The sequence below is a fragment of the Acanthochromis polyacanthus genome, chromosome 4 (assembly GCF_021347895.1).
Source record: "Acanthochromis polyacanthus isolate Apoly-LR-REF ecotype Palm Island chromosome 4, KAUST_Apoly_ChrSc, whole genome shotgun sequence".
In the NCBI taxonomy this organism is placed as follows: Eukaryota; Metazoa; Chordata; class Actinopteri; family Pomacentridae; genus Acanthochromis; species Acanthochromis polyacanthus.
Genome location: NC_067116.1, coordinates 25089132 through 25113968, shown reverse-complemented (window position 1 = coordinate 25113968; position 24837 = coordinate 25089132). Strand labels below are relative to the sequence as shown.

Sequence of the window (24837 nt, the reverse complement as noted above, 5' to 3'; positions counted from 1 at the left end):
CTTTCTAATGCTAGCATGTTTCAGGAGCCTCCTGTCTGCAGGACAACTCCAGCATTCTTGCTTCTTGCTCCTGCATCACACACTCTCCCTCAGCCTCCTGCCTCTTTCGCTTAAAGGCCACACTTTCTAAATCAGTGTGCAGTACGACTATCAGTGTGCAGTACATGTTGGTCATTTCAGACCAACATGTGATTTACACATATGTGCAATAACTACTCAAGCTATCTATTATTTTCATACTTTTATACAGAGTGCTTTTTGTAATGCGTAACTATTTTTATAATGTTTATTTCTACAGTTTCTCTCTTGCTGCTGCTCCTACTTTTATTGACAAAGCTGTCTTTGAGAAATGCACAAAGAATTCCAATGACAATACAAATATTCTATTCTACTCTGTTCTATTCTATATTACACTACCCTGTCCAAAAACGCCTACATATTTTAGAATAAATGCAAACATAGCCTTGATCCATTTTATCTTCTACCCACATTTAATTCAGTTTCTTAAACCGTAAATGTAGATTCTTCACTCCATCCAAACAAACAACACTATTGCTTTTAAGGCAGCTGCTCAGAATTCGTGGTGCTGGCACTTCAACATTTTATATTTCAGCTGTCTTCAGCAGTGTGCAACCTAATCAGAAGCCGCTGAAAATAGAAAATGAAACTTTAAAACAACACAGTTCAGTTTGCACAAGCTTCTGCTGTAATATGAAGAATATCTGAGCTGAAGAAAATGGCTTCCAACAAGCCAAAGCACCTACAATGTCCCTTAATCACAAATAGATGCTTAAATGCAGGATGCTATGGAATTACACCTACCATCTAACTATTAGGTTGTGTACATGTTTCTACCTTCAGCCATTACTTCACTTTTAATGACCCCCCGCTGCACAGTGCGACTGTTTCGCTCTCAAAGACGTTGCCAAAGCTGCAAATTCTTCCCCCACGTTTATGGCACCAAAGCAAAAAAAAAAGTCAGTACATAAAGCATGCGCACAACTTTGCTGTTTACGATGTTTCCGCTCTCGTTCTCACGAAGTTACAATTGAGGAGTACTCCTGTTTTGTATGATAGAAGATTGTGGAATTAAATGAAGGGACTGGGGAGCATCCGTGCGTTGCAGGAAGAACTGTGGCGGCCTCCATAAAGCAGTGCTTCGACTGAGAGAGATTTGTCACTGCAGGTTGGCAAAGCTGCTTCTCAACGTAAAATGCCGAAAGCAGCTTAATTATTAGGTCAAAGGAGAAAGAGCAGAGAGCTGCTGGGGGGGCGGGGGGTTAAACATGTCATTATCAACGCATTTGTTTGGGGTTGTCATTGCAAGTACACAAAGGCATTATTTTCGTAAAATCACCCGAATCCACAACAGCATGACCGTACCACAGTGCAACACTTTTCACCTCTCATTTTACACAATGCAACTAAATAACTTATTTATCCCAAGTCTATTTTTGTTTATCCCTTTGGCATTTGTATTATTTATAGGTTTTATATGAATATTCTAGCACAAAGAGATGAAAGCTGTGCAATTTCAGCTGTTTTAGAACAAATGCAAATGTAACTTTACTTCAAATTAAAAATCACAATTCCGCTGTCAGTGTCATTTTGCCAAACAAAGCAAAAAAAAAAAGTCAGCCTTTTTGTAATTTAATTTTTTAAAATTTATTTGAAATATATAAATAACATAAAAATGATCAGAATAGCTTCTATAAAAGTACATAATTCTTGAGTGATTAAATTCATAGATGCTGTTTTATCATTTTTCACATTCTCCTGAATTAATTCTACTGTGTCACTTACAGTTCAATTCTGCTTTAAATGTCCACTATTGAATTTGTGTTGACCGTTCAAACTCAGGCATTGGCAGTGATGCATTTCTAACTACAGTAATCTACAGAACTGGATTTGCAAATGCATCCTGATGTGCAAACAAGTAAACATGTCACGCTCATTTATGAACAATTCTCTAAACCTACTGAGCTGAAAAGCACACAATGCAGCATTATTATGCACGACTAAACAAGAAAAGCAAGTCTTTGCTAATACAAAGGTTTAAATACAATCTGACAAGGAATCTGGTTGCATTTAATTATTGAACAATGTATATAAAAGTAAAGATAAATAGAGGATGACTTGAGTGCTGTTTCTCCAGAAAAGGCTTCATGTGAATTTGTAGAAGTCAAGAACAAGTTCAGCTCTGTTGTGCCTTTAGGGGAGAGACATGAATAAACTAATTTATGGAGAAAAGCTTACAGTGTATGTATCCATATGCTCCCATATTTAAACTATGCCCCAGTTCATGCTATGAAGCAAACATCTGCACTGCCTTCTCTCTGTGCAATAGTAATTTCACTACAGCGGTTAGAACTGAATCTTTTTTTTTTTTTGAATCTGAATCTTTAATGTCCTCCGTTTCACTCAGTGGCTCTGCAAAAGTCCATCAGAGGGGCACCGAGAGTCATACCAATTTCTGCTTTACTGCCAGAGTTTATACTGTAACTGACACACAACTGCACTAAAACAGATACAGATATTTATGTTTGCATATGTATCCCATCCTGAACTCTCTTTGAGGCTTTGAGATACTTTAATCTCTCTACCATCACTGTGCCTCTCATCTCATGCCGTTTTCACTCCTTTCTTTTTTCCTGGCTCCGGTTCTCATCCCACCCTCCCCTAAGTTTACCCAATATCCCCTCGGTTCAGCGGCAGGGCACTGGGTCACGGCACTGGCTTGATTTTCACACTGTTCCCTCTACTGAGCGCCACATCAAGTTAATCAGGGTTAACAATTGCGGCGGTGCCTTGCTGAGCAGGGCTCCCATCGGCTTAGCGTGGCCTCGGCTCTGGTGATACAGATGGGCTAGTAATCTCTCTCTTCTGAGAGCAGAGGGGACACATGAGGGTGGAGGTAGGTGGCTGGGTGGCGGGGGGGTGAGGGGCAGTTGTGGTCAGAGCGCAATTAAATAGCGACACGGGACTCAGGCAAAGTTGGAGAGAAAAATGGTGAGATCTTTAGACTGTTCGGTACTGCAAATTTTCCTGAAAGCAGAGTAATGGAATGAAATCTGAACAGATGATAGCCTTTGCAATAACGGAAGCCAGCTTTCTAAAATTTAATTAAAACAAAAGATTGTTCAACACTATACACTTTGCTCATGTTCTCACTGTCGGGTAGCTCCAAATTTATCTCGTCTATTCATTTCTCGGCCTTTGAGCTTTGACTTAAAAATACCTTTTATACAGCTCTTTTCACCAGTTTCTCCCCCTCAACAAATTAGCTTATTTATTTGCCCCCAGAGCAGCGTTGTCTAAAAAAATAAATGTAAAATTAGAATTTGTATGCGAGGACTCGAGGTTTAATGGCATGAATCATAGAAAGGGAAGAAAGGAGAACAGTGCTGCAATGCCAAGGTGAAATTAGTATTCTTTACGTTGACTTTGAACACCGCTGGAATTAAATATTCTGCATAAGGTGTAAAATGTAAGTATCTTTAGGTCAAGATTAGTGTGGTGTCAAAGGTCAAGCAGACCACAGGAATTACAAATCCAGAGTAAGTGTATGATGTTCTAAGATCAAAGAGAGGGCAGACGAGGTTGTTAGAATAAAAGTTCCAGCGCTGTGGATGACTGAAGCGTGACCCATTTGGAAAGACGGAACTGTGTGCAATAGCAGCTGGCTAACTTGCACAACACACCCCTGGGTGCCCCGGCTATAGGCTACGCAGACTTAATTATTCGTTCAGTTAGAAGAGGCATTACACAACCGTGCTTTCCTGATAGGACCCATGAAGACTAAAAACACCCCTGGGTGACTGAAACGGAGCTCAGTTTTCTGTAAGAGTTCTTACAACTACCAAGGAAAGTAGAGTTTACATGACCTTCTGAACTCCAAAAACTAGGCTACAGTCTGACTTTGGCATGAGATTGTCTTGGATTTAACGTGTTCTTATAGCATCTTTTTTTTTCTCCCTCTCTCGCAGCTCCACCACTCTGCTTTCACCATTTTTTTTTCCATAACCGTTTGCGAAGTCGCACCTCTTCCGAGTGACACATGTATTATTAACACGGGATTCAAGGGGCATCCCTGCAGGGACACTCAGAGACTTTCACAGGTTTCTGTCGCTGCCACCATTTTGATTTGACTGCAGCTGGAACAGTTTTTTGCACAAACATTAGGAATCCGTGACACTAGTGCACATACTAAATATTTAATGCACTTGGCAACGCAAAGGCGCCGAAGTTTTAGCTGGAGAGCACTTCTCTCCACTTATTACCCATCTCAACAGGGTTCATGAAAGTCTTCAAAATCACATTGAATGTATTATTCTTGAAATACTAAGCTGTCCCAGGAAGGGGAAAGGGTCTTATAAAGTGCATGTGAAAGGACAAGAAAAAGTAGTCATGTTGGAAACGTGGTAGCTGATGCTGTATTGTGCTTGGTCCGCACTCCCGCATTTAAAATATGTATGCTAGATTAAGCTACGATGTCCCACGAGCCACTAGAGTCACAGTTCTTCATTCCTGCAGCGTCCCAACCCAGTTTGTGAGGGTCAATCGGTGATCAGGGCTGGGTAAGGAGATTGACGAAATAAAAAACAAAAACAAAAAAAACAACAAGCATTAAAGACCTACTAAACTCCACTTGGCCTTGTTGGCCTATCTAGTCGAGGGAAAACAGAGTTCACCAAAAGTTCACACGTGTCATCGTTGCTGAATTTGGGTGGAAGTCTTTGATTGGTGAGGAAAAAGGGAGGAGCGAGTTTGCCAAATTTACCCCGACAATTGTTGATATGACACACGGCGTGTACACTTCTGACCCTGATACGCGGGGTCGTTGTTCGGTCAGACTACCGCTGCAGGCCAACTGTGTTTAGAGATCGTGTGTGTGATGGAACCCAGTTGAGATGGAAAAAAAAAAAAGCAAAAACCCAAAATATCTCTGTTACCGACGCTGTGTCGTAACATTTCTGAGCCGGCCCCGCCCGCTTCTAAATGGGTTCAACTAAAGTTCACAGCAGAAGCCCCGCCCCTTCGCCAACACGTCAGCAGGCAGACGATGTGTCGTCATCAGAAGAAAAAGCTTACCTACAACCTCATTTCTAGGTCCATGCTGGCAGAGTCACAGCGACCCCCAGCGGGGTGCATCCACTTGATATAAATTACAAACTACAGCCTCAAAAAAGTTCTGGCTGGGTTTAAAGTGTACCAGAGAGAGAAAAAAAAGGCCTGTTGGCAGTTTCTGTAGATAAATTCTTTCACCAGCTTTGACATTTCTCATACATACAAATCATTATCAATTACTATCAACAGCTAAATGTTGAATTTTTTTTTTCCATGAACTGCAGCAATTTTTTTTTGACAGTATGGCTACAAAAAAAATCAGTTCCAAAATGTGTAAATGCAAATTTGATTATGTTCACATTTTTTACAACATGTTGCACATTCTGCCACATTACGTAATACTTCTATGGTGAAACGTGAAAATAAGTTGAAAAAGCAAAGAAAAATGGCATTATTTTAACTGCCTATTCCTGTTCTTAAAATGTGTTTTTAGAAATATTTATATGTACTGTACTTTGCTATTTGATGTTCAAAATTGAACATTTCAATTTTTCTATTATACTTTCATTTTATTCACATTATTACCTAACTGTATTTTATTTATTTCATTAAATAATATCTATTTGAAATTACTAATAATGTATCAGTATTGGTAAAATGATTTTATTTGTCTATGCATTTAATATTATCGTATGAGGCAAGTAAAGTTAGAAAGATTTGGTTTATTTACTTTATAGGACATGATCCAGCCATTTGATTATTTTTAATTTTTTCATGCAAAAAAATAACATTCAGAAAATCAAACAGAATATTATTATTCTATTTAAAATAGCACTAATATTTTAGCACTGGATATTGGATTTTAAAAAAGCATTAAAGTGCAAACTCAGATCTACACTGACATCATTTTCTACAAAGCCTCCTATAAATTCAGTTATTGTTTACTCATGAAATTCATTCATAAAATCTTAAATAATAAATTAAAATAATCAAAAACATTAAAATCCTATTTATGCCATTTCACCTACATTCTACCATAATATTTAACATGTACTGCATGAAACTGTAAAAGGAAGATTTTCTTAATGATTTTTAACAGGACTTTCAGCTTAAAGTTACCGCAAGCACTTACCTATAAAAATAATTTTAAAAAAAACATGATTGTGAGCTGTGTTAGTTAGGTTCAGATGTATTTGAGATACATTTGTATGAGGTCAGATGACATTTTTTCCTCCAAGGTGATAACATGCACACTGTTCAAAAGCATGAAATTAAAGAAATATATAAAACGTAATTTCAACATATTTAAAAAATATATTATATTTGAATTATATGCAAGTACTGTATTATTACAACTGCACTTTTCAGTCTCATCATTACTGTGCACACACACTCACACTCCCATTGCATATGAGAGAAGAATGAATCACAAACCAATGAAGTACAGTGGAAGTTGGTCTTTTATGTTTACAGACAAACAATACAAAATAAGTTAAAGTAAAGGTTTGGTGCCCCAAAAAATGCAATAAATAGATGCATAATAAATAAGTCTAAGTTCATAACATCTTTTGGTGTTGGTTGTTTGAGAACATAATCAAAAAAGATGCAACATAATCTAAACCCTTCAGCCAAAAAACAAGTAAGACACAGATGCATTTCAGTGCTGACTTCAAAAACAACTGATTTTTTTTTTTTTTTTGTGGAACAAACTTGTGCTGATGTTCCCCAAATGTATTTTTTCAACAGTGCATTTGACTGGCCTCGGTAGGAATGAGGATAACAGACTTCAGAACAAAGACTCAGAGTGCCCACTAGTGTTAGAAATAAACACTGCACCAGTATCATGAAATTAGAAATGTGTGCTTCAGTTTTTTGTTTTTACCAGAAATTCCAACATTCACCTTCACTTCAGGTCTGTGAGGTATCTGCATGACTTCACAGAATAATAAGATATGTAGAATTGATTTGCTGATATATGAAACTGTAGCAAAATGGAATATTTTAAAATTTTCACACTAACAACCATTACTTGTGATCCCTTGAGAATTTTATTGCCGACATGTTGAATATATCATTGTAACTTCATTTTCATCACAACAACCTCACATTTCCATCTTTTTGTGTTATTGTTTGCATTTCTTTTAGACAGTGATGCCACACACTGATGCAGTCACTGTGACAATATTCATTTACAAAGCACTTAATTCTATATTTAAATGGATACAAATGACTTGCAAAGAAAGTGAAACATACAGTCTTTGCAAATATTTTGCTCTGTCCAGGGAGAAAATCGCTGTATGTCAGATGTAGATGACATGGCAGTGAATAATGAAGCTGGATTGAAAGGTTGTTTCATCCAGATCAAAATCCTTTTCATATATCTGCAAACAAGATTTTTGGTCAAACATTGGAACTTTTCACTTAAAGAACTATCAACCTTGGCTCTGAATTTGATAAACAGATTGACAGATTTTTTGATCAACCCAATGCTAAATTCTTAGACATCAGGTCCAAGTGTCAAGGTTAAGCATTTATTTTATCCTCCCACAGCAGCAGGACAGAATTCAGCTAAATCCACAACCATTTAGCATGTTTCTTAATTTATTTGTAAGGGTTATGTTGCATGTGGTGAAACACAGGCAGAAGGTGCAGTTCACCTTAAGGGAACATTTTTCATCCAACGCTTGCATATGCACTGTCAGCAGGATTCTATATTTCCATAGGAAATACACTGTATTCACTGTATCGGTCCTTTGACCAACTTCTGCACAGAGAACTGACAGGTCCATGCTGGTGGTGTGTTTTTTAATCACCCTGTCGGCGGGTCCAGCTGCAGACAGTGAGACTCTGGACGGACTGAAGGTGCAGGACAGGCAGCTCCCACTGTGTGAAAAGTCAGAGAAAGAAGATGGTCATTTACCTTCTAGACCAGGGGTGTCAAACATACGGCCCATGGCCAAACCAGAACGCCAAAGAGTTGAATCTGTCCCACAGAATGAGCTCGCAAAAGTGTAAAAATTACAGAGAAGACAAGAACTGCAATTTTTCTGTGAAAGTAACCGCTACTTTAAATTTGTCCACTGTACTGCCCAACTTTTATGTATTTTTTATGCAAACATTTTACACATTTACAAAGCAGGGGATAACTCACCCTTCTTCCACTTTAGTCTGTATGGTGTGACGGTTCGAGTTACTACACAGATGTGGAAATTAATGCAAACTGAATTTTTTTTTTTTTATCTTGACAAGCTGTTTTGATACCTGTGACTAAATGTTTTGTCCCTTTGTAGAAACACTGATCTGTAAGTTGTAATGCACATATAGAAAAGATAAACTGAGGCGTAATATTGCTGAAATGTCACCTATCTTTCTGAAGAAATTTCAGTTTGTTCATAATGGTATGCAAACAGAAGAAAGTTCACTAAGCGTGAAATTGTTTTTGCACTAAAACAAAGGAAATTATTTGAAGTTGTCGTTATTTAGAGGTTATTATGCTCTGATTGTACTGCTCCAGCCCATCTCGATCAAACTGGGCTACATTTGGACCCTGAACTAAAATGAGTTTGACACCTCTGTTCTAGACCATAGATTAATAGCTAGTAAAGTGAAATTTGCCCCCCAAAAAATAAACAATGTATTTGAATTAAAGTGATTACAAGTGGAGATAAATTCAGTATTTTGCCAATAATCAAATGCTTAAAAAAGGCTTTCATTACATTTTGAATGTCACTTATTAATATTTTGCATTTATGCAACGACAGCAATTATCTTGTATGCTTATAGTCAACCTGTACCACATGTATTGTTTTAAAATAACAAAATAAATACATACTATAAAAAAAGAAAAAGAAAAAACTACGGTACCTTCTGCAATCACTGTTCCTCTGTCGACTGCCTGCAGGTTGAATCCTCGTTTTCCAGACAGTCCAGCTCTTCCTCTACAGCAGGCTCCACTAGCTGGTTATAGGAGAAGGCCACCATGACCTGTTTTACATGCAGATACCGGTCTGATCAGAATTAACACGATAATATGAAATGTGATGTGCTCTGAAAGGCAAGCCAAATAAATGTTGGAATCTTTTCTACATGACTTGTATTTTCTGACTTTCTGATAAGCCAATAAAAGCCTTTTTTTTTTCTCCTCTCGGACTGCAAGGTTGCCATCATTCAGGGATGTGACACTGAAAACATCCACACATATTAAAACCATTTGAAAAAAAAAACAAAGATAAAGAAAGTGTTCATTCAAGAAAAAAAAATCACATGAAATCGTGCAAAATATCAAATCAAATGTCTCCTGGCTGTACCATTGGTGACCTATTTTTCCATCAAATATATTTTAAGGACAAAGCAGCAATTTAATTTAATGGAAAATTAGGAAAATAGGACAGAGCACTATTCTTTACACAGTTGCTAAGTGAATCCTGAAAGCTGATTCGGAGCGTAGTAATATTTCAAATATTTTTGCACATGAAATGTCTGATGCTATGAGCACTGAAGCCCTACTTCAGAGGAAAGCAAAGAACAGAAAAGCCGTGAAGAGGGGGTTTCCGTTCAAACCAATCTGGAAGACAGAAGTGCAAGCTACACTTCTTTTCACCTGTTTAGAAGTACACACCCCGAGTCTTTTCTCAAAGAGCACATCCCCAGGCTTTGTTCTCCACTTTGTCGCTGTTAGTGGAAACATTTGGTTGCTGAGCTCTGGTTTGCCCACGCTTCGTTACGAGCATTACAAACATTTTGTTATGCTTGTTTGTTCCCTAATCCAAAAGGAGCTGCTGGCAATACATGTCAACTTGCATCTCCGTCCCCTAACTTTGAACCCTTTTCTGTGGTTTGTTTGCTTTTGATTTTCCCAATTAGACTCTTAATGCTACAGAAAAAAAAAAAAAAAAAACAAACACTTTGCAATTGGAATTTTCCTTGGCACAGAAATGCGACGCACATTTCCACAAATTATGGGGCACCCATTTTAACCGCTGTAAGCTCTGCCTCTGGAGCAGTGAGGGCAAATAAAAGAGTTTGTGCGCCATTTTCATCCATGTAAGCACAATGCAAAATGACGAAAAGAGGGTGTGGTAATAATCTTCATGTCCTCAGCAAAGCACATTACTCATAACTAATAAATGAAAATAAGTGCTCAAGAGAGAAGAAATAAGGGCAAGTAATGTTACCCCAGAGCACAAATATGATGCCAGATGCAAACAATGTTCCTCTGGAAAATGAAGTTACATTTGTGAAGATACTAAAGGGAAATACATGTCTTGTAATTGGCTAAATGTATTGAATGAGCAATTGTTAAATAAAACATTGTTTATTTTCATATTTTCTTTAATCTGCTTAATTTGAGAGACAAATGGAGTTGGGGATTGTATTTGTAGCTTCACTCATTTAGACTTGATCGAATTTGTGATAGAATAAACCCCTTCAAGTAGTTGTGTAAACAAGGGCCCATCTCCTCTACTCAATGACTTTTGCGTTCTCAATCGCATTCCTTTTTGCTTACCGACAACATTACAAGCAGTCCCATCATGACCCCCATCATGATATACATGTTCTCAGTGAGACCACCAGCCCACAGAGGTCCCAGGATGGTGGCCAGGCCTCCCACTGAGCGACGAACTCCCTGACTGAAACCTGCAGTAGCAATGACAGACAACAGCTCAACACCCAAAACATCACAGGGTGGAAGACATGCATGCTAAAGTTACGCGTTTTAAATCTGCATTGTAAATCAGTTCCAGTTGTTTCTAATGGAAACCCAGAATAAGTTGCGGGAAAGAAGCAACAAGAATCACAAAGCATGCAATGCCGTCCATGACCACTAGATGAAGCCGTGTCTCACCTTGTGTTTTCTCAGAAGTAATTTTGGAAAAAAGTGAAACCTGGGATACTGCTACAAACGGCAAACCCACAACCTGCAGAAATATTCCAATGATGAACTCTGTCAGCTGCCACGGATAATCTCCTACAGAAATCACAAAGTGCAATAGGAGAGAAAAACAAAAACAAAAGTCACTCTACCACATATTTCTACACAATCCACTTCTTAAGCTGTCTCTCAATGGGAGATCTGGGTGGGGTTCTCTATAAGGCAGCGTCAGACACCGTTCTTGAAGATCTGGTTATGCAAGAACAAAGGACTTTTCAAGTTCAGTCTAACCTCGTGGGTTAGCCAGGAAGATGAGGCACCAAATACAGGAGATGTTGGCGATGCTCAGACCAATGACGAGAACCACCCGCTCCGCTACATGACGGCTCAGCCAGCGCACAAACAGGAAGCCAGCGATCACCACCCCACCGGCCAGGCAGTACATCACACTGTTCTCCAGCTCGCCGAAGTTGAAATACTTCTGGGTCAGCGGAGTGACCATGGTCTGAGGAGAGAATCGTTGAAAATTCAGTATCGCATATGAACGCCATATAAACACGTCTTCATGAGTAAAAATGTCTGCTAGTGGAGCTACAGTGCCTCTAAAAAGCATTCACAATATTATTCAGTGTTTTTGTAAGGAATTTACAAGACACAAAGACTCTTTCATGTCAAAGTAAAAACAAATTTCAGCAAAATAATGTAAATTAGTTAAAAGTATAAAATATGAAACAAGTACTCATCCCTTTCAAGCCGGTATTTAGCAAGAGGCACCTTTGGCTGTAATCACAGGATTGAGCTTTTGTGGATAGGTCTTAATCAGCCTTCCACATCTGGACACTGCAAGTTTTCTTTATTGCAAAACTCTGTCAGATAGCACATGGATCATAGGTGAACAGCTACAAATTCTAATATTTTGCTGCATTCATTGTACTCTCTACCTTTACAAGTTTTCCATGACCTGGACATGACCACTCAGATGATCTCCATTTCACTAATTCTATGACATCTAGCACCAACTGGCTAGACCTGTGTTGAATTAGTCAAGTCATTTTGAAAGGAGTAAATACTAATACAATCACTTACTTTAAGTTTTATACTATAAACTAATTGATATTACATGGATGAAATCTGTTTTTACTTTACTTTGACATGCAAGTGTACTTTTTTTGTCAGTTCTTGGGAAAAAAGCCTTTTAACCATGATTCTATTTTGAAAAGTAATAAAAGAGAACACACTTTTAAAGACACTGTGTAATCCCTGATCCACCATGGTTTTAACAGTTTCAAAATTACTGAGAACAAGAACAATCAGCGTAATGAAAGAAATAGAAAACCTGTTTTCTTATTCAGTCAGATGATATGTACACTTCCAGTCAAAAGATTGGACGCACCTTCTCATTCAATGTTTTTTTATTTGTATTATTTTCTACACTGTAGATTAACACTGAAGTTTAACAATTTTTTTGTTTACAACAGAACTCCATATGTATTCTTTTACAGTTTTGATGTCTTCAGTATTAATCTACAATGGATAAAATAAATAAATAAAAAGCACCAAATGAGAAGGTGTGTTCATACTTTTGGCTGGTAGTATATGTGTCTGCATAGATGCAAGTATGTATTTGTCTTGTGTGTCTTTAGTGCACCTCCAGTGCTGTCTGATTGAAGAGGGTGATGAATTGAGCAGCCAGCAGCACAACTACTTCTTCTTTCAGGAACTCTGACAAAAAGAAAGCGACAGACGTTGTTGGAGAAAGGACAAAGAGACAGTCAGAGATCAACAGTGAAGTCAGTGTAGAGAGAAAGTGAAAATTTAAAACATTGCCAACAGATAAATATTCACCATTTTTGCATCTGCGGATTTTGCAAAGACACTTTCATGGCCCCCAGTGCTCCTTACAATCTCAATATTTAGGCAATTTTAAGAAATTAAGAACAAACTTTTGCATTTTGTAGCCTGTTTGATACAAATTATTGGCAATTTACACAACAGCAAATAACTTGGCAAATCATGCTACTTAGTTTTTTGGGGTTTTTTTCAAAGCTGAATACAGTCTTTGCTTTGCAGAATCCGTTGGTTGCCTGATTTTACAGGGAAATAAGAAAACTGCACAGCCTGCATTTAAAAATGGTTCGGTGCTATTTAAAAGATAAATTACAGACAGTTTGTAGTTATAAAGATGAAGTTTGTGAACAAATTGGTTCCATTATTTAAGAAGAAAAAGAACAAATTTAGCTAATCAAAGCAAACAGGCAAAACATCAACCCAAACCAACCATCTCACACAGTGAGTCACCTACCTCGCATCATGCTGCAAGTAAAGAAACTGGACTTGTTGGTTTCTGGTGGCATAGGAGAGGGAGGTGTAGAAATATGGTTCATCGTGCCATTGGAGGCAGGAGAGGTGTGATTCTTGAGTGGGCTGGATCTCACTACTGAACCGTAGGACCCCACCATCTCCTGGGACGACATCAGCGGCTTTTCCTCTTCATTGCTCTCGTCTTCATCTTTCACAAGCTCTTGCTCGGTCTTCTCCTCATTGCTGTTTATCAACCTATTCTTAGCCTTCACATTCTCAATTGGTGGTAGATCCCAGTACATGAAGACTACCACAGGTTGAAGAAGAGTCCACATCAGACACATAAACAGCTGCAAAGAGGGGTGGAAGATGAGTGTTACAGACTTTCTTTGGAGGGACAAAGAATGTATCAAAAAGTTGGGACATCTTAGTGCGCACACACTGGCACATGTCCATCCTTACCCCTGGTGAAGTATATTTATCAACTAGAAAGGGACCAACATGGAAGTCACTAAGCCTCAAAAAGATGTTAAATGCTGGACCTGTGAGAAACACAAAGTCAAAACCTTTAAATCGTGTCCAATTCTGCTACATAACTTGGGTAAAGAGCAGATAAAACTGAGCTAAAAACACCATGATTCATCGTAAATAAACACAAAAGAACATCAGGCAGTGTTCATTGTTTCCTATCAGATCGCAGAGGACCACTGACCAATCAGAAGGCCAGCTTGTCGACATGCCATGACAGTAGCAAATACATTTGCACGGTCCTCTGGGGCAGTGCACCTGGTTAGAGCGCCAAAGATGGACGAGCCGATTCCTGAACCAATACCTGGGGGGGGGGAAAATCATTACCTGAAGCTAAAACCTCTGAATCCTACTTAGACAGGATGCAAAATCATTATTTATGCAGTGTCACACCATACCGGGCTTTGCAAAAGTTCTGTTACACAGTTTCATGATCTTTAGAGACGTTTACATGTCGGAGTGAAAAATTCCATTAAATAAACTGAAAGTTCTACCTTATAGGCAGGTGTCCTTTATACAATTTTTTTTTCTCCGGTGAAGTTGTATCAAGATGGAAGTCAAAAGAGTTGAGATATCTGCTCTCCTTCATGCTGGCCACAACAAGTCTGACAGAGCCAAGCAGCTGAACATCAGCCGGATGACCATCCACAGAGTCGCGGAGAGGTTCAAGAATGGTGAAGATCTTTCAGTGATCTTTCAAGAATGGTGAAGACCTGAAAGATGTTCACCACTCTTTAGCCTCTCCACGACTCTGTGGACGGTCATCCGGCTGATGTTCAGCACAAAGGAGAGCAGATATCTCAACTCTTTTGACTTCCATCTTGATACAACTTCACCGGAGAAAAAAATTTGTATTAAGGACACCTGCCTATAAGGTAGAACTTTCAATTTATTTAATGGAATTTTTCACTCCGACATGTAAACGTCTCTAAAGATCACGAAACCAAGTGTAACAGAACTTTTGCAAAGCCCGGTATTTACCCTGTCTTCGACAAATGCAAGATCAACAATTAATTTCAAAACAGTAATGATGAGTTAAAAGCTAATAATTCATTGGTGCCAACTGAAGGATTGCAATTCCTACATTTGTCCTTTTATATACATGCCCAAGGATGCTCTTCAGTATGACAAACACATTCTTGAAACCTAATAGACAAAATGATTATCAGCCAAAATTACTGTGCACAGACTTACCTGCTACAAATCTGCTTGACAGTAACAGCCACTTGGAGTAGCCCATAAAGTACATTAAATTACCTGAGGAGTAAAAATAAAAGTAAGAAATGAGGCGTGAATAGTCATATACATAACATTCAAATAGAAATTTCAAATGGTGTTTTTATTTTTGTTGAGAGAAATCGAGCGCTCAATATAACTGGGGTTCAAACTCACAGAAATCCTATTTGTAGGCAACTGTAATGGGAAAAAGAAAACATGTGAGACTTGGGGACTCACCCACTATTTCAAAAAGGTTGCCAAACAAGATTATCTTCTTGATGGCTCGCCTCCTGTCAGACCAGTGGCCAAACAGGGGTCCTGACAGCAGCCCGCTCAGACTGAACGCTGACAGCGTCAAACCCAGGAAGTAAGGTTCTGCATCTAGAGTCTGCAAGTACCTCCATATGGTGGGTAAAATCACAGCTGGGGAGATGAAAATGAGGAGAAATCATATAATGCTTATTCTTCTTTTCCTGAAACAGCATTGCCCTTCAGTAAGTGCTTGGAAAACAGTTTAACATCATAATGAAACCACATTCAAGACAAAATATGTGCTATGAATCAAACACACAACGCTATAATATGAACTGTCACCTTGACAAATGCATTACTAATTCCCACATATAGTCCTAGGTGAATATAAAAATCTTGCAGGTCCACCTTGAATACACAAATATGGTGTTACAACTGTCTGTTATAAGGAAGTCACCTTTAACTCAGAGATGGAATCATCTGGTCTTTATCAGGTTAACACAGAGTGATGATTTGAAAGGAGATTATCTGATATCACTGTGTTGTAATTCCAAGTGCAATTTCAATGTCATAATTTAAGTAAGGCAAAGAGAGCTGCTAAAATCCAATCAAGTTTATCTTTGGTTGCCTTGGTTCTCCCTATCAATGTTTCTCTCTTTTTGAGACAAAGGATAGTGTTGACTAAATACAATCCAAATTCAATAATTTAGTCAGCTGACACACAATGAAGCATACTCTTAGGGAATTCCAGAGGAAAGGATGGTTCAAATTCTCATGTCATCTGTGGGAATAGTTGTGTATGAAAGTGATCGAACTAAAAGTCAGAAAACTGATTCTGGCTTCTTTGTAACAACTTTTAGGACACCGATTTTCTGTATCACGGTATAACCATGTATTCTAGCCATATTCAGCTATTCTGGAATTAGTACCATCTGTTTGAATCATGTTGGGAAAGTATGACTTTTAAAAATGTAAACATTTAAGTTGGATTCCCTACAAAATGAATCATTTCACCTACGTATATCTCTGCAGGATTGTTTATCACATTACACTGTAACATATTTGGTGATCAGTGTTAAGAATATATTGCTAATTTAGATATCAAACCTCGCTGTAATCGGTGGCTAAGTTGTGTTTTTGCGTCAATAACTTAACAACTTGCTCTCTCTACCCTTATTTCAGGTAACTCTAGCCTTATTGTGGGGTTGTTTTTGTTGGGTATTTTGGAAGTTTAACAACCTGAAAAACAGTTTCACAAATTTCATCAGATGTCTTTTCCAGTATCTAGTGAAAAAAGCAAGCAGCAGAGTCAACATGGAGATTTTGAAAAGGCTAAGCCACGATGATGGTTAAATTTACTGAGCATACAGTGGAAGAGTGACTTGTTTGTTTTCTATTAGTATGAGGGGCTGGAGGAATCCTGACTACAGCCTGAGTCAGATCTTATTTATTCTTTGCCATATTCTCATGCAACAAACTAATTTGTTTACTCAGAAGCAAGAAAATACAAGCAGCTCCAGCATGCATCAACTTGTCAAAGCACTAAGTTGCAGCTAAATGTGTGCAATAAGTCAGATCTCCACAACTTAGTGTGACAGTCAACAGCAAAACTAACTATCTGGCATCAATTGTCGCTATGTATCACTTCCAATGCAAAGAAATGTGCCTGTATTGTTGATAAATGAATTTCAGGGTTAATGGAACAATTTCTGTGACTAATAAGAGTCACTAACAGAAATCTCACCGTATTCTACACCGCTCAGGAGGAAAATGAGTCCAGTTGTGAAGTACGTCAGCCTCTTTTTCCGTCGATTATCCATCTTCGTTTGGCTCCTGGAATCTTTATATACTTTCTATACGTTCATGCTTCACATTTCCATTGTCACCGCTGGTATAATTCCGAGTGCGCTGCCTCCAATTAAAGCCGAATACAGGAACATTAACAGGACTGTCAGCGACCGGCTGGAAAAAGCGTTTAAAATATAAAATAGTGCATATTATTCCTGGTATCTGGAAATGAAGTCAGTCGGCTTTTCGTGCAGGTAACGTCTGCTGTAGCAAACAATCTGTGCTACGGCAGCCGTGAGCAGAGTGCTGCTGCGCTATTTAAGCCGGACTACATCACTTCCGGTCGTCTATAGATACACATAGATATATACAAACAGTGTTTGTATATATCTATGTAGATACACCTTGGCACAGCCCTTTAAACAGCCCTCACGCACACGCGCACATACACACGGCTCATACTGGACTTTTTTAAATTTAATTTAGTTATTATAACATTTTGAAAAAGGCAATTATGATCAGTATCAAGTCTGAATTTATTTATTTGTTTTTAAATTAAAAGAATAAAAACAAATATTATTTTGATTCTTTAGAAATTGCTGATCTAACCAGACAGTTGCCTCAATTAAGTCTGTATCCACGTTATTGTCATTGGAACACTCATACTGAGGTTTGTCCTAGACTTCTCCTCATTATGCATTTTATTATTATAATGAGTCTGATTGTAGTCGGACACACGCCTATTGTTTATCAGGCTTTTATAGGGATTATTTTGGTGTCAAACGTAAAGCATTTGGGTCAGATTGCAAAAAAGATCACAGGTCATCTTTTCATATTCACTATCTGAAACAGTCATTTTAAAATGGAGCCTAAAATAGGCTGTGGTGAAGTTAGAAGGTTGTGCTGCATGATGGAAATCTCAAACTGACTTGCATCAGGCTTAATGTTTATTTAACTTTTTACACACCTATGGCTGTTTTTATTATTATCAGTATTATTATCATTATGTATACTATTAGTTAAATACACTTTCAGTTGTTACTTGGGTAGGCTGCACATTGTTATGTATCTTACTCAGTAATGTCTTCTCTCTGCTCTGATGTTGTGTTCCCATATGTGTTGATGGGTCAAGATTCATGGAGTCAAAGTTGATTAAAGTATGTATCTTTTATTCTCGATCTAACCATTGATGAAGAAAATAGCGCATCCTTTTTGCTACAGACACCCCTACCTCTAGTATCACTCTTTATTCCATAACCAATGTCAGTGATAACTCTCTTGCCATTTGTCGCCTGCCAGTCCAGTTGATTAATCACTTTTGTTATTAGTGACTGTTCTCTTGCCTTTTGTCTGTGAGACTTCTTGATTCCATCAACTTGACTGATTAACAACTATATACAAACTGACCACAGTGTCACAACTATCGGACCAGCTGTATAAAATGTCTGACTCTGTGAATGTTCTGGGTTGGCTTACCTTCAGAGACTCACGCTCTGTGTTGGTACACCCACCCTGTCCAGGAATACTAATAAACACCCCACTACAGCAGACTTCGCATGAGGATTTTGTGTAAATTTCTTCAACACCATCTACCTGAGAGTAAAATGTAGACAAAACTTTGTTGTACTCTTTAGTTTTGTGTCGAAGACTGTGAGAATGAGTGTTCACTGTTCAGGATAGAAGACAAACTGCTTCTCTCCAGTTAGGCTGTTTATTCTCTCATATCAGTGTCTCAAAAATCTTGTACAATGACCTTTTCTGTTTGGAACGACCTCCCAGAAAAAGATATAATCTGATATGAACACATTTTATTCAGTATGGTGAAATGTCATTGGTTATAGAACACAAACATATAATACATTCAAATATTGAAATGTGATTGGCTAAAGGTGGGGATAAACCGTGTTTACGCTTTGTTCTCTCACTAGTTGGTGCACAGATGTGTCCATATCTCTTGGCACATGATTCATCCAATCTCCAAGAACCGCACCCTGCAAAAAGAACCCTCTTAGCACCCACTTCCTGCTCTCTACCTGTCAGTCTATTCCTTTGTTAGCTGCAATGGGATGCAGCTTCTGGTGGTATCTCATAGGGAGTATTATTATGGCTTCCACCCATAAACAGCCTTGAATTTGCAGTTTCAGTGATATTAGTTGTTATCTTATAAGGAAACAGGAATATGCTGTGAAGCAAAGCCAAATCTCGCTATCATTTTGGGGTGTGTATGTGTGAAAACATTCTTTGTACTGATGCGTGTGTAGCAGCTGTAACTTTCCAGTTTGACCTGTCTGCATCCATCAGGCATTTAACGATTCAGTACTTAGGGTTCATGCTTGAATCCATATCAAGATCAAGCACAACTCATGTGTTAATTGCACAATAAATGGTATCAATATAATATTGCAATATTCATATGTGGCATCAATTTCAGTGTCCAGTGAGCAGTGCCTTTGTGAGATAAGAAATCCCACCAAGAAATGTAAGGGCTACAACAGTCTCTTTTTATAGACTGTGTAACATGTCGCACAGAAAACACGTAAAATAAGCAGCTTAGGTTATTTGAGGTCCTGAATGAATGCCAGCAAATTCTATAACAGCATGCCATAAGGACACCACTAAATATGTTTGCTCCAGTACTATGGCCCAAGTAATGTGCAGTCTACAGCTGCACCTTGTCACTTGGAAATTATAACACATCTCACATTCCATTTGCATTCAAGATGACATAATAGATGAGCTGCCACTACTGAAGACATTCACGTGTACTGTAGTACATTGCATACTCTGACCAATAATCTGATGTACATGGAAGGAAAAACCCTCAAGTCCCAACTGTTTATACTGTGCCAGAGGCATAAATGTGAACTACACAAGGTCCAGTCACTCTGAAAATGGTTTACAAAGATAAGCGCAAACTAATGCAAAACACTGAGTGTTTTGAATAAGATTTATTACATTAAAAATAACTGATCATTAGCAAAAAAAAAATTTCTTTAAAGGTCTTAACTGTTTTACAAAAGCAACGCTATTGAGTTATAAAAACAAAGCATACTATTCAAACCCCGTGTCTCTCCAGTGGGACTGTCAAAATAAATATTCCTAAAATAACTTTGTTAAATGTTATAAAGCTACAAACTTATCCTTGGCATCACTAGACCCAAGTGCATTTAAGGCTTTCCAAACGCAAACCAGGGTTCTGAGTCACCAGCAGTGTTCTTCTCTATCCTGTGACATCCATTACCACTGACAGAGGGACCCTGTTTTAAGTACAAATGCTGCCTCTTTGCCCTTAATTAAATTTTCTGTCCCCTGAGTGTTCACATTTTAGTTTGTTGCCATCTAGCTAACAGTTGCCAATTGCATTCCAGATAACAAAGTTCCATTTGAGTTGGGATTAAAATATCAAAATTTCCTAAAAGCTAGGCTTAGGGTTTGCTAAGGTACGCTGTGAAACTGGAGGGAAACAAGCTAAAAAGAAGAGCAGAGGTTAAAACCAAATGAGGCTAAGCGTATTCGGTAAGCTACTTCAATAACTACACATAAATGTCAAGCAGCACCTTGCATAAGATCATGTTCCAATTATTCTGAACCAACCATCCTCACTTGTGTTCACTGGAACTTTAATTAGACACCTGAGACCAAAAACACTGTCCAGTGAGTTTTATGGCGCAGTTAACATCAGCTTCTTTATAAAACCTTATCCGACCTTCTTAACTACAGCACACAGTGTTCCTGTGTAATAATGTTAAACAGATTCTCCATTCTTGCTGATACCAAGTACTGTACAAGAAAACTTACTTTGGCATGTCGGAAAGCTCAGCTAAGCAGCAGTTCAGGTATGTGGTCAGAAAATATCCCCAGAAGAAAAAAAACATGCCAAAACACAACATAATAAAAGTATGATCCAAGGTGATTTCCCATCTGAGAATCACTTTGTATAAAAGAAATCTTTATTTACAGTTGAAGTTGCAGCAGTTCTTACATGTCACAGTCTTTAGTCCTTCTCCTCGGAGGAATCACTATGAATCAATGAGAATAAAAAACAAAATATGTTTTCTACAGACTCCATGTGTTTTATCTATGTGCTCCACACTTGGGAATTTAAATGTTTTCAGCACCCAGTTCAACAGGACTTTAAGGCTGTGGCAGTAGCAGATGGATGAGTGTGCAGAGTTGATTTCAGAAGGCCAACTTCTTCATGAGGAGGTAGACTCTGGAGTCCACCTCAAAGCCGTGAAGGTTGTTGGCATCTCCCTGCAGCCTCATAAGAAGGCCTCCATACGACACATAGGCAGAGCTGAAAGAAGGAGCACATACATTGAACTGACGATTATGCTACCTTATTTTCGTGTGCCGTCCCTCTTCTGTGTTGCAAACACTGACACACAGTTTTGTTCCAGCAGCTGATGACTTTCCATTTGTGTAATACATGATGCATGTGATCATTTGTAGGAAACTGTGTGGGAAGACAATTCACTTACAGACGTGTGGCAGCCTCTGTTGAAGTCTCATCACCCTCAATCTTGTAAACTTTTCCATACATCACATAATCGAACTGGTCTGCTCTGAAAGTTTAAATAAAGTGCAATGAGAATACAAACTCAATCAGCAAAAAAAAAATAGTGTTCTTACAATGGCGGTGTATCATTTAATATATACATCCTACAAAAAGCAGTGATTAGCAAGGTTAAATGCATTTAAAACAAAAAGTACAATGTTTTACCTAGAAGGCCGATCATCTTGAGGGTTATACTCTCCATCATCCGGTGTTCCATCTTCATATAACGTGCTGGCAATAACCAGCCTGAACTTGTCACCTAAATGAAATTAATGAAATAAAAATACATTGGGTTCTCAGCATGGGAGCAAGACCTGAATATGGAACTCTCTGAAGAGTCTTGGCAAATTTGTCTAGAAAATATTCACACTTCATCCATTTGTATTAGACAATGCCTCATCCAATTTAAGGTACTGCATCGTCTACATTACTCAAATGACAAGCTTGCAAAAATATATCCTAATGTCAGTCCAATCTGCATAAGATGTCATCAGAGTCGAGCTACTACAGGTCACATGTTTTGGAATTGCCAGATTTTGAATAGCTTTTGGAAGAACATCTCTGAGGTACTTTCACACATGTGTAAGAAATTAATAACACCTTCACCATTCATCTCAATCTTTGGGGTGCGTCCTCCAGAAATCACTGTCCCTGCAACACAAGCAAAGGCAATAGCCTTTGCCTCATTAATGGCCCGTAGACTTATCCTTCTCCAGTGGAAATCAGATAAACCACCCTCTTTTGATGGCTGGATCAGAGAAATGCTTTGTATGCTGCAGCTAGAAAAACTTAGATATAGTAGAGCCAACTGCCTGGAAAACTTTAGAAAGACCTGGTCTCTTTTCCTTGAATATGTGCAAAATCTGTGTCCATCGTAAAACTGCCATAATACTTTGTATTAGTGCAATCTGTGATGCTATATAATCAAGTGAAGGAGAACTTGTTTTATTTATTTATTTTTTTACTTATTTCCATGTTGACCTGATGCACTTAATTATGCTTGCAGACCCACTTACCTCAAATGTATGGTCGTGGTATTCATGATTATTATATTCACTTTATATATTTTTTTCTCTTTTTTTCTGTTTGTCTTTTTTGTCACCTTTTGGGGTTTTTTTTGTTGTTTTTTTTGTTTGTTTTTTTTTTTTTCTTTTATGTAAACCAGGGGTGGGTGGGAGAAGGGAATTTGTTCTTTGTTTATTGTAAATTTCATTGTAATGTAAAGAAAAAATTATAAATAAAGTGTTCAAAAAAAAAGAAAATTAAAACTCGAGGGAGCTTCGACACCTAAAAAAAAAAAAAAAAAAATGCATTGGGTTCATCATACCATCATTTTTGACCCAGAGCTATGTATGTCGTTTTGTAAAAATGTATTATCAAAAGGTGGTTTGGTTTGGTTGCAACATGACAGGAATATTACACAGCACATTCAAGTGTGTGCCAGAAGTGTGAGTTTGGAGAAAAAAAAAAGTCAAATGTTATGGGAGCCAGTAAATGTGCATACAACAACTATGTACCTAAAAGAAGAATGATAGCTTCAAAAAGTGTACATTTATTCTGATGAAATATTTAAATTAACAGATATGGTCAATGGCTGATGATACTATATACGAATCATTTGCATTACGATATCAACAAAATCATTCAATATTGACAAGTAATTAATATTTAACTTAAAATAAACAAAGATACACAAAGGACAAAAATGTTGTTTTCTTACCAAGATCAACAGGATAGATCTGAATGTTCACATCCAAGATGAGGTCCATTTTGAAAGACTCACTTTCACAATGAAGGCGAGACACTACAGGGAAAAAAATGATTCATCACAGAGTTTGTATTAGTTATTTTACTCTTAAAGGTTGAAGGTCATTAATTGAAAACCACTCGGGATATTTAATAACTAAATGTAAATAAAAATATAAATCAAAAATAAAAGAAAAAAGATCAGCAACAACTAAAATCTAGATAACCGAGGCTGCATTAAACTGATTAATGGCAAACCACTAACAACACTGGTATTAACTTGGTACCACATCTTTAGATAACTCAAAAAAATAAAGTGCAATATTCACTCCTCCTTTACTTATGTTTATATTTTCACTAATAAAAATGCATGTGGGTGTTTAGCTTGATAGATACTAAGGCAGATCATCAAAATATTGTCACATTTCACAAAAAGGAAAACAAAACAGGGATAAGGTAACTTGTGGCATTACCAATAAAGGAGTAGTGACCAGAAACAATTACAACATTTTGTCAGTGTCTGGTGTTAAAATTTTTCACCTTTTTACGCTTGTTGTACAATCACATTTCACATACCTCTGTCAAACTTCTTGCCATCAGGATCGATATCTTTTACATCAAAGATATCCTCAAACAGAATCCCAGCCATTTCTGTACCAGTCTATGAACTTGTAAGGGAAAAAGAGGGACAAAAAAAAAGAAGTCAGTATGACTCAAGAGATTGTCATATGGTAAGAACCTACATTGTGTATGATAATCTGAACAAACTAGAAATGACATTACACTTGGAGGTGTTGATATAAATAAATAAATAAATAACGAAAATGTTTGCTTATTGTTGGTTATTTCAGTTCACTTTGGCCAGATCTTTGCATGTTGAGTCAAGCAATACAGAAAGAAAGTTAGCAGTATCTGGGATTTTCCCTGAAACTGTTTTCCACCTGTAGGAAGCTTCATAGCTGAGCCAATGTCCCATGCATCTCTAGCCTACACAGCATTGATACAACAAGCCTGGTAACCATGACTGTTTCAGAATCAGCCAACGTTAAGGGGTCCTGTCACTGCATTAACTACAACTTCTGCTGTCTCCTGTTCAGGTTAGCTGCTAGCTTTAGCATGGTATCCAGACAGTTGCCCAAGCTTACCTCAAATAAGATGGACTTCCTCTATTATATTGTGAACACTGTGGAGTCGCTTTCAGTACGTTTCGCTCTCGGAGAACAACTGTGTAAAGTCCACGCTAAATTCCTTATTTGAGTAAAGCTTCATTCATTCTTTTCTGAAACAGACTGTACCGCGCAGAAACAATGTGCTCAACCTTTGGCATGAGAACTGCTTCCGGTTCAAAACTGTCAATCTACGTACAAAACGAGTTGTTGTTTGCTGTTTAGAAATATACATATAAAAAATAAATACATGGGTGAACTATTACTACCTATACTTGAAAAAAATAAACAGCGTTATGAGAAAAGTCAACAATATAGCAGTTTATTTGTCGCTTTGCTCT

At 37.8% G+C, this 24837-nt stretch overlaps 2 protein-coding genes across 3 annotated transcripts; both read right to left on the bottom strand.

Annotated features, from left to right (window-relative positions):
• Window positions 1–6509: 6509 nt before the first annotated feature.
• Window positions 6510–17351, bottom strand: mfsd8l1 (major facilitator superfamily domain containing 8-like 1). Of its 2 annotated transcripts, XM_022193544.2 has the most exons (12): window positions 16983–17351; window positions 15224–15409; window positions 14963–15025; window positions 13953–14072; window positions 13703–13782; window positions 13242–13590; window positions 12588–12661; window positions 11231–11444; window positions 10913–11035; window positions 10574–10704; window positions 8932–9051; window positions 6510–7950 (listed from the first exon to the last, which is right to left on the bottom strand). In XM_022193544.2, exons 1-11 carry the CDS (start codon window positions 17056–17058, stop codon window positions 8941–8943), a joined length of 1527 nt encoding a protein of 508 aa, XP_022049236.2. In that variant the 5' UTR covers window positions 17059–17351; the 3' UTR covers window positions 6510–7950; window positions 8932–8940. The 2 variants fall into 2 exon arrangements, with proteins under 2 accessions (XP_022049236.2, XP_022049244.1); XM_022193552.2 differs by lacking the exon at window positions 13953–14072.
• A 3567-nt stretch (window positions 17352–20918) lies between these two features.
• On the bottom strand, window positions 20919–24676 carry polr2h (RNA polymerase II, I and III subunit H). The gene is made up of 6 exons (XM_022193531.2): window positions 24476–24676; window positions 23907–23998; window positions 23305–23388; window positions 21750–21843; window positions 21508–21591; window positions 20919–21323 (listed from the first exon to the last, which is right to left on the bottom strand). Exons 2-6 carry the CDS (start codon window positions 23977–23979, stop codon window positions 21206–21208), a joined length of 453 nt encoding a protein of 150 aa, XP_022049223.1. The 5' UTR covers window positions 23980–23998; window positions 24476–24676; the 3' UTR covers window positions 20919–21205.
• Window positions 24677–24837: the final 161 nt, after the last annotated feature.